The sequence below is a fragment of the Rattus norvegicus genome, chromosome 8 (assembly GCF_036323735.1).
Source record: "Rattus norvegicus strain BN/NHsdMcwi chromosome 8, GRCr8, whole genome shotgun sequence".
NCBI classification, from domain to species: Eukaryota; Metazoa; Chordata; class Mammalia; order Rodentia; family Muridae; genus Rattus; species Rattus norvegicus.
The window spans coordinates 75,958,094-75,971,971 of NC_086026.1; the positions used below are offsets into that span (position 1 = coordinate 75,958,094).

At 49.9% G+C, this 13,878-nt stretch overlaps 2 protein-coding genes across 14 annotated transcripts in view; one reads left to right on the forward strand and one right to left on the reverse strand.

Moving 5' to 3' along the window:
* The window catches only part of Herc1 (HECT and RLD domain containing E3 ubiquitin protein ligase family member 1), a 169,001-nt gene extending 161,747 nt beyond the window's left edge, over window positions 1-7,254 (forward strand). For all 13 annotated transcript variants that reach the window (XM_063265523.1, XM_063265529.1, XM_063265525.1 and 10 more), the window contains 4 exons: window positions 14-266; window positions 757-909; window positions 3,037-3,342; window positions 6,614-7,254. In XM_063265523.1, coding sequence (XP_063121593.1) covers window positions 14-266; window positions 757-909; window positions 3,037-3,342; window positions 6,614-6,799 — 898 coding nt within the window. In that variant the 3' untranslated portion in view covers window positions 6,800-7,254. The remainder of the gene's footprint in view (window positions 1-13; window positions 267-756; window positions 910-3,036; window positions 3,343-6,613) is intronic.
* On the reverse strand, window positions 6,934-13,621 carry Fbxl22 (F-box and leucine-rich repeat protein 22). Its single transcript, NM_001108769.1, has 2 exons — window positions 13,229-13,621; window positions 6,934-11,000 (listed from the first exon to the last, which is right to left on the reverse strand). Exons 1-2 carry the CDS (start codon window positions 13,561-13,563, stop codon window positions 10,625-10,627), a joined length of 711 nt encoding a protein of 236 aa, NP_001102239.1. The 5' UTR covers window positions 13,564-13,621; the 3' UTR covers window positions 6,934-10,624.
* Window positions 13,622-13,878: the final 257 nt, after the last annotated feature.

The window sequence follows — 13,878 nt, forward strand, 5'->3', positions numbered from 1 at the left end:
TTCTCTTTCACAGATTCCTCTTCAGTCCCTCTGCCTGTCTTGATGAACATTTAATGCAGTTTAAGTTCTTAGGAATTTTAATGGGGGTTGCCATTCGTACAAAGAAGCCTCTGGACCTTCACCTGGCCCCTCTGGTGTGGAAACAGCTGTGCTGTGTCCCACTTACCCTGGAGGACCTGGAGGAAGTGGATCTGCTTTATGTGCAGACCCTCAACAGCATCCTTCACATTGAAGACAGTGGCATTACTGAAGAGAGTTTCCATGAGGTAAACCCTGGCACATGGAGGCTTCTGTAACTGCTGACTTCCTGTGTTCTCCGATCAGAAGTTTTCTGTGTAGAGCCAGATGTTGTCTCCCTCTTTCTGTTGGCCTGACCCTGGCATGCCTGGCCAGGCTGCCCTGGCACCTCAGTCTTAGGGACCCAGGAAGCTGCTGATGTGTAGCACTAGCTCCAGCCCAGCCCCCACTTCCGCTTCCTATACTTGAACAACTTCTCTGCCCATCAGTGGACAACCAGGGCACCAAGTGGACAGGGAAGCCTAGGAAGCCAGAACACAGCAGACCTGGTTTGGGACAAAAATATGCCTCTTTTTACCTGTAGCAAATGGGTCAGCGTGGTCTTGAGCAGTCAGACCTGCCTGGCCTGCCTTGTTTATAGAACTAAAGCCTTGACTTCATTGTTTTGTATATGAGACATGCGTGCCTTTGGTTATCCTCTTTACCGTGTAATAAAATTTCTTCTTTTTCTTTACTTAGATGATTCCTCTTGATTCTTTTGTTGGCCAGAGTGCCGATGGTAAAATGGTTCCCATAATCCCTGGAGGAAATAGTATCCCACTCACATTTTCCAATAGGAAGGAGTATGTGGAGAGGGCCATTGAGTATCGACTTCATGAGATGGACCGGCAGGTAAGACAAAATACCATGGTGCCTGGTGGCCTAGATGCTTTAATCTGTCCAGATAAGAACACATGCATCACTTCCAGGTCTGGGCATTGTTTGCCGTCCATGCATAGATTCACTTGCATCTCTGTTTCAGACCTTGTTAGAGACTTCTTAGGCCACGCCTACCACCCACATCCTTAAGTCAGCTCCAAGTGACTGTTGTTGTATGGGGCTGTCTCCTCACTCCTCACATATCTGACTGGCCCACATCTCCTAACTGCTTCCCCACACAGTGCCCACAGCAGCTGGGTCACTGAGCCCTAAACACGGTCTTACAGCCTCCCAGGATCCTTTCCTGCTCCTGATGTGGACCCGCAGGCACAGCCAGGAGTGTACATCCCTCCTTCCCTCCCGCTGCACTCTGAAGTCACTCCCTTGTCTCATAATTGTGGATGTGGTGGCCTAGGGACATTTAGGTCAGTGTCTTCGGATCCACTTAAGGAGAATCTTCATTTTCATTTGTGTTCTCCTTGGTCTGTGCTGAAGCACGAATAAGCATGAATTAATGATGGGGGAGAGTACGTGACCCTAGGGACTGATGAGTCCAAAGTTGGTTCTTTCCATAAAATCAATAATAGTTTCAGTGTTTTATTTTTAGATCACATTGGGTCCTTTTTAACTTGAATCCAGGCTTTGAGGATATCTAAGTTCAGTTATTAAATTGTTTTCTTTAGTTTGGCAAAGGTAGGTTCAGTCAGTGACAGTGTTTCCAGGGCCAAGGTTCAGGGTTTGTTTGTCTCCAGTTCACAATGGAAGGAGGAGAGAGGAGAAAGATGCCGAAGATTAAGGTTGTGCCCTGCAAGACGCGTCATACCGCTGAGCTACCCATCCTCACTCTGATGAGTGTCGATAATCTTCAAAGTGTGGTGGTTCTGCTAAGAGCTGGGCCTCACTCTGTGCAGTTTTTTCCCTCGGGTGCTCTGGCAAATAAGGGTTATTGTCAGCCACTCACAGAAGCACAGGACGTAGAGAAATACGAATGTACCTACCAAAGGGCCAAGATCCAGAGCCAGCTTCACTGCAGGCTGGTTCTGCTGACCATTCCTCTGAGCTCTGACTGTCCACTGTCCTTGTCCCTCTCTGGGTGAATTGTCCCTTTGCTGTCACTTCCACCTCATCTTACAGAATTGAGTGTTCTTCCTGTGACTGTCCCCAGTCACCTCTTGCTACTTCAAGGCAGCCCATCATACTGCTTCCAAACAGCTTTTGTTTTCTATTTTCCTGGCTTTGGCGGGTTGGTTTTGACACTCTGAGGCATGGACATGCCCCTTAGCACCTTAGGGATGCTATGGGCAGTCCCTCGGCCCAGCCATAGTACCAGAGCACCAGTTACACTCATTTATCAGAGCAGGGCACTAGGGCCCTTCCTAGGGTGCTGCTTCTGTTCTCTGACTTGTAGTTTTCCTTATCAGGGATGGTTTAAGTCGGCCTAGAGAGAAGTGTTTGAAATAGGCTTGCCCTCCTGTACCACAGAGGCAGAGGCTGGAGCTGCTTCCTCCATTCTGCAGCTACCCACCTCTGCTGTGCTTTGGAAGAGAAGCAGGGTGATATGGCTCACCCAGATCATCTTGTCGTTACTCATGGTGAACAATAGTTACCTCATTTTTCATGCAAGAAAATTAAATTGATTGTAAGTGGTGAGTCCTAGATGTTCTGACTAATTTTTTTTTACCTTTATTGACTTTCTATTGTACATTCTTTGTGCTTTTCAAAAATTGTTTTGCAATAGGTACAGTTTTGACAAGAATAGCCATCCATACCATACCAGTCCTCAAGAGCTGCTAGTGTGGATGAGGAAATGGACCAACCACACGGCACACTTCTAACAGCACACAGCTATATGTGCTAGAAACGTGAGGGGGCGGCCACTGAAGAGGCCCAGGCACAAAAACTCTGTGCGGAGAGAAGAAAGGTTCCTATATTGACTTTGAATTGAGACTAGGAGTGTAAGAGTCCCAGAGCAGGGTAGGACTCAGACAAGGGTGGCCCTGGATGTGACCTCAGGCCTAGAATGGACAACCTGTGGTCATGTTGAGTGTCTGTCTACTACACCACATATGTGTTAAAGCAAACAATCTTTAATGGGCACAGGTGGCTGCAGTTCGAGAAGGGATGTCCTGGATTGTCCCTGTGCCATTGCTGTCCCTCCTCACGGCCAAACAGCTGGAGCAGATGGTGTGTGGGATGCCCGAGATCTGTGTGGATGTCCTGAAGAAGGTGGTGCGCTACCGGGAGGTGGACGAGCAGCACCAGCTGGTGCAGTGGCTCTGGCGCACGCTGGAAGAGTTCTCCAACGAGGAGAGGGTGCTCTTCATGCGCTTCGTGTCTGGGCGCTCCCGACTGCCAGCCAACACCGCCGACATTTCCCAGAGGTTTCAAATCATGAAGGTTGATAGGGTAAGTAGGCACTTTTTCTTCCTTAGTTAAAATTTACTTTTTTTTTTTTCCTTCTCTGTTGCTTGCCTGCTAGGGAAACCAAAATTTAGACCTCCAGAAGGTCTGCCCATTCGGATCTTAGCTTTTAGATTGTCCAAATCTAAAAAGCATAAAACTTGAATTTCCCTTAGCTGTGGAGAGAAAAGAGCCTGAGTGGATGTGGAAAGCGTGTTGCCACCAGCACCCTTCCCTCCCCTCGCCTGGTGTTAGGTCTGAGTGCAAGGGAGCCTCATGCTTCCCCTCCCTCTCAGGCCCTGTGCCTTTTCCATGTGTACTTGTGTGCCACGGTCCAATCTTGTTTGGTGCACACGTGGTGTACAGGAACCTGGAGATGTGGGGAGCAGGCGTCTGCCGCCATAGGAGGAGTGCACCGGGTAGAGGCCTTAGCTGCAGAGCCCCAGGAATAAACACGCTTAGAATCTGAAGCACACATTGCAGTCAGAGCCATCTTTCTAGCTGTGCCTCTATCCTTACAGACCTTTCAGGGATCCTGGACAGCTGCTAGCCCTCTCCACAGTCAGGCTTCACCCCCACCTCTGTGCTCTGGTCATAATGGGCTTCTGCCTGTCTCTCCAGCTACCTACCTGTTGTTTTGCTTTGGAGCCACAGTGAGTCTCCTTCATGCTCTTTCCATCTGTGCCTCGCAAGCATCGCCCTTGAAGAACAGCGCCAGTGTTGTCTCTTACAGGAAGTCCTCTGGGGTTCTTTCCTATGCTTTCTGCCTGATTTCCTCTGGGCCTCTGCACTCTGACACAACACTTTGGAGTATCCCTGTCCTCTTTACTCAGCCACAGCCCCTCCCCTTCCTCGTGTGGGCGCTCCTCCTAGCAGGTGCATGGTGCTTGATGAGGAAATGGTAAGGAAAGTGAGATACTGCAGCCAGCACTTTCCTCGGTTTCAATGTCTGCCCTGTGTTCTTCCGTCTCTTGCTGCCCCTGGAAGTTGCTGTAAACCAGTGCTTCTCAACTCTCCTAACGCTGCCACCCTTTAACACAGCTCTTCATGGTGACCACAGACCATAAAATTATTTCGTCACTACCTTATAACTGTGATTTTGCTACCATTATGAATCCTAATGTAAATATCTATATGCTGGATATTTGATATGCTAACCCTGTGAAAAGGTCATTTGATCCAGAAGGGGTGGAGACTCACAGGGTGAGAACTGCTCCTGTAGGCAGAGCTTTGCCTCCTGCAGCCCCCAGCTGAAGCCCTGCTCTTGGCTGGCTAGGGCCTTGATTCACTGGGACTGTTGTGCTCTGGGACGCTATGAATAGAGCCTTTCCATACATTTGCTGCATGACTAGCCAGAGACTATAAGCTGTCAGTCTGCTTTATTGTTGCACAGTGAGGTGGGAAGGGGGTGATAGTTCCCTTCTGTTTAGTCCTGGAAATGACCCTTGCCTTGAATGTGCCCCAAGCTGCCCAGTCACCCCAGGAGTTAATCTCCTACTAATCTCCTGCCTCAGTAAACTGACCACTGTGGGTGTCTTCCTTTATGGCTCTTAGATCACTTCTTTAGGGTGCACATTTAGGTCATCTGAGCAATCTGATGTCCTCAGCTTTGCTGCCCATCTGTCATCATCTCTTTCACACATGGAGCCTGATACAGGTGCCACCACTGAAATGCAGCGCGGTTTTCAGGAAGCTGAGGAAGAGCTCTGCTTCAAAGAAAGCCAAGCTAGGTGGGGAAGGTGGGACTTAGAATGTACCAGTAAGGAATGCTTCCCTGACACTCGCAGCCCAACACTGCAAAGAGAGACCTTTACTATTAAATGCTATGTAGCCAGCTGTGGTACACACTGTGATCCTAATACCTAAGAAGAGTTCAAGTTAGGGCCAGCCTGAGCTACATAACAGACCCCATCTGTCTTAGTTGGGGTGTTGCTGCTGTGAACAGACACCACAACCAAGGCAACTCTTCTAAGGATGACATTTAATAGGGGCTGGCTCACAGGTTCAGAGGCTCAGTCCATCATCATCAAGGCAGGAACATGGCAGCATCCAGGCGGACATGGTACAGGAGGAGCTGGGAGTTCTACATCTTCATCTGAAGGCTGCTTGCAGAATGCTGGCTCCCACGTGGTTAGAAGACTCTCACTACTCACACCCGCAGTGACACACCCACTCCAACAAGGCCGTACCCCACTACTCACACCCACAGTGACACACCCACTCCAACAAGGCCACACCCCTCTCCCTGGGCCAAGCATCTTGAAACCACCACACTGTCTAAAAAATTAAGCATAATATCGTTACTGTCCTTGCACACAATTTGTAAAATGGTTGTCAGCAGGAAGGATCAGAGAAAATATACATAACTGCCCTCTAACAGAAGCCATTTTCAATTGTGTACTTTTAAAATTCTTCTTTAAAGCCAAGCATGGTAGCATATTCTCAGTACTTAGGAGGCAGATGCAGATACATCTTTATAGTTCTGCATACCAAGCCTTCCAGAGTTATATAGTGAGACCCTGTGTTTAAAGGGGGTGGGGCTTTTTTAGAATTAAATTTTTAAAAACCATCTTTCCAAGCCAAGCAGTTCTGGGATACACCTTTAATCTCAGCACTCAGGAGACCAGAGGAAGGTGGATCTCTGTGAGTTTGAGGCCATTCTGGTCTACAGAGCAAATTCCAGGACAGCCAGAGCTATTCAGAGAAACTCTGTCTGGATAAAAAACAAAGGGGGGGACCCCAAAAACAAAAAACCCCGAAAACTCAGCTTTCTAAACACATTCCTAGTGATGACTGGTTACGTGCACACCCTGGGTTTCACTGCTTTTCCTCACCAGCTGTAAGCAACAGTGAGGGGCTTCAGACCACACTGCAATAGAGAGGGGACAGCACCCTAGCCCCTTTCCTTTTCATTGCCAGGATTTCCAGCATGACTTCAGGTTTGCCCCCTTGGTGGACAAGAGGGAGCTCTCACCATACTCTTACTCTCCACCAGGTCTGTGCAGTGTTCTCCCAAGTGGTCAGGGCTAGCCACCTTCCATTATAGGCCATTGAAGGGAGTGGGAAGGAGAATGGAACCCCACTAAAAGTATCTGGGGCCAGGGCAGTGGGCCCTGTGTACTTTCTGCCAAGACCCACTCTGCTTCCTTGCAAGTCAGCCAGAAGACAGAAGGAGACTCTCAGTGTCTGGGGGCGTGGGGGGTGCGGGCAGTGAGTAGCCCTATACCCCCTGGGATGGCAGTGCACTTGGTAATGGTCACGGTCTATCTCTCCACAGCCTTATGACAGTCTGCCTACCTCACAGACCTGCTTCTTCCAGCTGCGGCTGCCCCCCTATTCCAGCCAGCTGGTCATGGCTGAGCGCCTGCGATACGCCATTAACAACTGCCGTTCCATTGACATGGACAACTACATGCTCTCAAGAAACGTGGACAATGCGGAGGGCTCTGACACCGACTACTGACTGATGAGGGTGCTGCCACCCACCTTCCTCAATAATGCTCACCTCTGATTTGATGTTGATATACTTTTGTGGTAACTCCATAGATGCTTTAGGAACATAAGCTGACATAAGCAGTGGCCACGTTTAGTTACTTCAAATGAAACAAAGAAATTAGATGGTTTTATTTTTCTGTGATTGTACAAAACAAAAAGCAGAAACAAACTGCTCAGTCAGGTTTTCCTCTGTATTTTTGGTCACTTTGGGTAAGTTTGCATGGAGCCATTTTGGTGCATTTTTAGTTGAGAATGATACATTTTTGTAAGCCCACCCAGTGAAAATGAAATTGTACATTGTGTATAATTGTTCATTAGAAAGGACAGTTTTACATGGATATTCATATATTTATTTTGTTTTAGTTTGATTCGCCTGTGCAGGGTTCCTTATGCAGAGAAATAAAGCAGATTCAGGAATCAGAATGGGGGCTGCTGTTGATCCAGGCGAGCCTCAGGCTGGGAGCTGAAGCAGACATGTGCCCTGTCTGCCAGTGTCCCTTTGCTCTTTGGGCCATTCAAGAACTGGGGACATAGTTCATCTAAAAGAAACCTACCAAGGACCACAGGACCATGTGGAGAAGCCAGGGCTCCTGTGCCTCCTTCCCTTTGTTCTGGCATCCTGATTCTCTCAATTTGTTCTCTCGCCCTAGAGCAGAGCCTTTTGGCCGTCCCCCCTCCTCCTGCAAAGCCTCAGCGCACCTAGTGTGAGGCAGCACCTCTGTGCCAGTGCCATGTGGTAAAGAAGACAGTGAGCCATGATGGCACCAAAGAGCAGCGAAAGGGACAGTGGTCCAGAGGGACTGCTGTGCAGGGATTCAGCACACATCAGTAAGTGGCTGTGGATGAGGGGCTGACTATGTACATTCATGTAAGGGTTAGTGTGTGGATGAGGGCCTGAGAAAGAGCCCCATTTGGAAACCCAGCCCTTGTGGTCATTGGGAGTTGCTCATCTGTGCAAGAACGTCAGCAGAGGATGCTGCGGGGAGAGGAGCCCACTGGATGTGAGGCTCCTGCTGCAGGGTACCAGAAAGTTGGAGATTAGTGGGCAGCTTGTCTTTCCCTCCCACCTAATCTGTGTCACAGGATGCTTCCTGTGGACTCAAGGGAAAGGCTATTGCTGACAGCATGCTCAAATAAGGTAGCAGGCAGAGAAACAGGAAGGCAAGTGCTAGAATTTATCAGTGGAAAGGCAGGTGTTTGTCTTTTGGAATCTGAGTGAAAATCCCTGATAACGAATTCAGGCATCATTTTATTGAAGTTTTTGTATGGAATTGGACACTAAAGAAAGATTCAAGTTCCTGGGGGATGCCGGGGCTTCGAGATAAAGACATGCTTTCAAGTCTGGGCTTGAAATAGAAAGGCCCTTCTTGGGCCTCTGGGCCAGGGAGTTTCACTCAGAGAATAAGGCTCCATGTGAATGAGGTTGTGGTCCCTTTGACTCCTCTAGGCTCTGCTTTCCCTCTTACTGAGCTGAGAGTGTAGCTTCTGTGGGTCTCAGTTTATTATAACTGAAAATAATGCCTTAAACCTATGGATTCCGGCCTTTGACACCAAATTTGTTCTGCCTGGAGAGTGTGGGAGCCTCTAGCAGGATGGTGCAAGATGAACCTAACCTCTGTCTCAGGTCTGCAGAGATGCAGATGGACTTTTACACCATGCTGCCTCTTGGCTAGAAACCTGCCTGTTTGCTTTCTGGTTTTTTTGTTTGTGTTTGTTTTCCTCCTCTTGATTCTTGAAGTCCCTTATCTGTAGAGCAACCATTGGGCCTCAGGGCAGGGATTTGGTTTGCCGGGTTAACATTCCCTCCTGTAGTGACTTGTGTGTTTCTGTGATTGCTGGCCTCTTTCAGTTAACAAAGACTTGCAGATTTATGCCCTTAATCAACCTCAAGAAAACATAAGCCCCTCTACCTTCAAAAACTCAAGCTTTTCCCAGATGTCCATGAACAAGTGAGTTAGTTCCAGTTCTCTCAGAGTGTGACCTTTGCCAGAGGAAGCTGTCTGTGTCTGGAAGCTCAGTATTTAGCAAAAAGCATGAGTTAGACATTGATTGGGAGAGCAGCAGGCAAGAGGGGTTTTAGGGGCCATCTGGTCTTCCCTTTACAGATCTGGGAAAAGTGCTACATGTCAGGTCAGCACTACCATAGTAGAATCCAGGAGGCTCAGCTAGTGCAGACACTGGTGCATGCCCCCTGTGTCCCACCTCAGACTTTCCCAGGGACTCTGGAGCCCACCATCTAAGCACTCCTGGCCCTGGTCTCTGTCGACTCCAGCCTCCAGCTTGATATGGTAATCTTAGGGCAGTTTCCAGCCAAGAAAGAGGCCTGACTTGTGCAGAGGCTGTGCACTCAAGTTTCCTGGTATGAGCAAGCAGGGAACTACATTGAAGGGTTCATTCATTCAGAGACAGATGGGAAATTAGAGCCCAGTTTTCTGGTTTTGCTGTCAGTACAGGCTTAGTGGCTTACCCACCTTCCCTGAGGGTGTCATGGGTTTGCTGAGCTCTGCCTGCCAATGGGAATGTAGGCATCACAGTTGGAACACTCCACTGGGCGATCCACTGGCCTTCCCAAAGATTAGAAGACATTATACTAGACCAGGACCTGCTAGGCGCCGCTGCAACTCAGAGCCTGGCAGCGGCAGGAAAGCCTCTCTGCAGTCCCCGGGGAAGCCCTTGGAGGCTGTGCCCGGATGTTGTTCAGTGGAACTTCACAGGCTTTCCTTGTGCTTGGTGGTCTGGCTCCTGCTGGCATGAGGTTACCTCCAAGGGCTCATTTTATCCTCCACATAATCTGTCCTTCACAGTTCCTTCCATCCTGTTCTCCACTCCTCTCCCTGCTTCGGCCATGCTGATCTCATGTCTGTTGCACAGCCCTGGTATGGCATGCTCCTAGTCTTGGTGCCCTACAGTTTCTTGGACTGTAACACTTTCCATATGGCTTGCTCGGCTTCCTGTCTTGTTTCATGGCTCAAATGTCACCTTCTCCATGAGATTTAGTTTGGTTAACCCCTTCTGAGTGCCTCCCCACCCCCAGGGTTGCCATCAATCTCGGAGTCATCTCCATCCACCCCAAGAGCCTCCTTTTGTACTAATTACTGTCTCCACAAGAACAGAGGCTCCGTGCGAACAGAACAGAATTTTTCTTGTTTTCCATTTGGGCAATATGTTAAGAAACCTGTGGATAGAGATTGGAAAACCACTTCTCAGAAAACTGAAAAGGCCTGATTGCAGATAAATGAAGGAGTCTTGATTATTGCTGGCAGCCAGAGAAGCACCCCCTGGTTGCGTTCATTTAGCCTGCTTGCCCGTCCATTGCCTAGAGAGGGACGCTGTGTGAACTGAGAGGGTCCTGGCCACGGGGACTCGACGACTAAAGTGAAGTTGACCTAGAAGTCCAGAAATTTTGCATCAACTAATAATAGTTTCATATCTAAGTACTTTTAACTAGGGCTACTACTTTTATCTTTAAATGCTGTCTTTTTAAAAAGTGATGCATTTTCCCCCCCTGTGAGAAACAGGAGAAATATTGGTAACTATCAGCCATGCAGGGACGGGAGTGAGTTTGCTAGAATGGCTTGTGCATCTTGCAGGGTCTGGCAAAGAGCAGCGAGGGAAGCCCTCATTTTGAGTTCTTCCTCCGGCCATTCGGAGGCTCCTCGCCAACCTAGTACACAGCCCTGCCGCTAGGGCGAGTAAGAACGCGCCCTACAGGAGCCGCGGGGGTGGGACAGACGTTTAAAGAGAACCACAGAACGCTTTACTGGCATCCGCTCGTTTAATAGTGCGCACATTCTCAATAGAAACCCGTGGGATGAGGTGCGCTTTGTCTCCCCGGTGCAGGCGAGAAAACCGAGGCAGGGCTTGCGCGCGCACGCGGCGGCTGATCCGGTATCATGGCCGCGCTGTGTTCCGCGCTCAGGATCAGGTTCGGACAGGCGGCGCGTAGGCGGAGCAGGCCGGCGGCGCTCACGTTGCGGCAGAAGTCCACGTGAAATGTCTGCAGCGCGCGCCCGTGCGCGGCCACCGCCGCCAGCGTGCGGTTGGTAACGCGCGCGCAGTTCTCGAGGCGCAGCGCGCGCAGGCGCGGGCAGCCGAGCAGCAGTCGCGCTAAGCAGTCATCCGTGACGTGGCCGCAGCCCGAAAGCGTGACGGACGCCAGGTTGGGGCACCTGCGAGGAGAGCGCGTTGACACGGGGCCGAGGCGCAGCAGACAGAACTCCTTTACAGGAGACTGCAGCGAGACCGAGGCTAGGGTTGCAGCCAGGGCCCCGGTCCCTTCTTCTGGGATCCATTATTGGTCTCTGAAAGGGACAACTGTGTGGCTTTGATCCTCCCCGAGGCTGGGGTCCGTTAGTGACAAACTTTGGGCGGAAAGTTCTCTAGGAGTAATGGCTAGTGACTGAAAACCAGTGTTGGGTCATACTTTCATCTCGGTTTCTTCAGCTTTTGGGTCAGCAGCCTGAAACCCAGGGCCCCTAGAGCCATGCCCTGAAGTTGGTACAGTCTAAGACTTATTTGCAATGTGACCCGACTATCACTGAACCAAAGTTTACTTCTGTGTGGTAGAAGAGTGGGGCAGTGTGTAGCCATGCACTTGTGAGGATTGAGGTTTGGGTGAACAGAGCCAACTACAGACAGCCTAGAGCCCAGAATGGCCACGTGGCTTCCTCCCTGGGAGGAGCCTCCAGTGGGCCTGGACCCTGTGGTCAAGTAACTGAATCTGGATTGGAGAGTCAGGTTCCTTTCCACAGCACCCTCCCCTTAGTGTCTTGCCTACACCTAGCTGGGGCAGCTCATCTCCCTTTTGCCTGGGAAAATAAAAGTAATTAAAATGTGCTGTGCTTGGTACCATTTCACACGCCGAGCCCATGCCTCCCTCATACACACTACACCTACTGTCCCGGTTTTGTAAATGAGGAGACTGGCACACAGTGGCTCAAGTGACTTGGCAAGAAGATACTTTGTGGGCCATGTACAGTTACTCAGATGAATATGAAGGTGCTTTTAAGCCCTCAGCGTATTGCCTGATCTGGCCTGAAAACGACTAAGGCAGAAGAATCCAGAACAGCTGACTCGCTTACATTCCCCAGCTCACTTTACCTTTCTCAAATTACTGTCACTTCATCTCACTTTGTGATATACATTTTCTCATTTTCCAGAGAAAGGTATGAGGTGGGTGTTGAAGCATTTGGTCTGGGGTGAGTTGTACAATATCAGAACTGAAAACCCAATGCCCTTTGCACCTTCTCTGATGCTGGGGACTGGTGCTTAGCAGATGTAATCTTAAATCAAATCTTGCTGGTTTCAGGGATTAAACCTGGTTACCTCCCATCAAGAATTGGTTACAACCAATATGGGATTGTGATGCTCCCTCTCCTCCACCCATCACCTTGCAGTCTGATTATTTTGAGCCTAGTGAAACCCATCAAAATGGCCTGGCCTGGTGTAGTCAGAGCCAAGCCCAAATCCACCTTGAGAAGAGAACAAGTGAAAGGCAGGCCACTGTAATTACCTCCTCTTCCTGTGGTGAGGTCAGCCAACCCTAACTACTAACCCTAGATGGCAGTAGCTGGCAACCACCCAAGCATCTTAGCTAGCAGAGAGCTCTTTCTCCTCAGCACCTGGCACAGCCATGTTGGCTATAGCTGCCCTGCCCAGGAAGGTAGACCAACCAATTTTGTGGCTCAGCCTGTGCAAGGGATAGGGGGATGAGGATGGTGGCCAAAAGGTCAAATAGGGGATGTTTTCAGGGCATTCTTAAGTTAAAAATTTTTTATCTCGAATTCAAATTTAACTGGGTGGTGTGTGTCTTACCTGCTAAAATCTGGAAGTCCTAAACTGGGCGCACCACACTATGTCTCAGAGCATCCCTTTTGCCCCCGACAATTGAAATACTCCATGGGTATTATTGAAATACTCCATGGGTAATATGCCAGATGAGTGTGTCCCTCAGAGGAGATGCTCACTGCTACTCTGCAATAGGCTTTGGTTCAGCTCACCTGAGCACCCTGGCTCTCCTTCCTCATCGGCAGCTCTCAGGCCTAGTTGAGAAATGGTGTATATTTTTGGCCAAATTAGAGGCCTGCACCACCTGATGCCTCTGGGAGCCTTTTCCTGGGGCCTGACCTTGAAAATTCAGGCTCAGCTGAACCTAACCAGGCCTTAATGGCTGCCAGTGAAGACAGCTGCTCCAAGGACAGGGCTAGCTGAACTCAGAACTTCCTTTGCCACAGAAGCATCTTCAGGAGCTGAGAGCAAGCCGATTTAACCCAACTCTTAGAACTGGTTGTCTGCCTTGGTCTCAATTAGAGCCATTTTGCTCTTGGAATGTGTGCTTCCCAGTCCCCCTGGAGCCAAGGCCAGCAAAGCCACACTGCTCAGGGGCAAGGTGGCCTACCTGTTGCACACCTGCAGGAGGAAATCATTAACCAGGTTCTCGTGCTGGCTGCAGATGCTCCTCTGGAAGGCGCTCTTGAGCCAGTCCTCGATGCTACACACTTGCACACGGCTGGAATGCCAACAGATGGACAGGCTGCGCAGTGCAGGGCTCAGCCGGAAGTTGTCTTTCTTGAGCTCTGTGAGGGAATGGAAGTGCAGCAGGGACCAGAGGGTGGGGTCCTCAAACACATCTCGGAGCTGGGAGCAAGTCCTGGAGAGACTCTTCCGACTGTCCTTGTCCAGGAAGGAGAAGAGGCGCAGCAGACACTCCCGATTGAGCTGGGTTATGTGCATGGTGAGTGGTGGCCTCACGTGAGTGCCCAGCAAGGGTCTGACCTGCCTCCTGCTTCCTCCCCAGATCAGGACTGGTGGACATATATGGTTGAGGAATGGTGTTTATTTTTGGCCAACAACTGGTGCTGAAGCCCAGGGAGGGGAGGGCGGGTGTCAGGATCCAGACTTACTCGAAGCCATCTGTGGTTAGGCTTATGTTCAGAGGGTCTGAAAGTCCTGGCAAAAGAGCAGCCCATTGAAGTTACAAGTTCTCCTTAAAAGGGATTTCTTTTCCTCTGAGCTGATAGTGTTGAGCACAGGGCTCTTGGCTCTTCC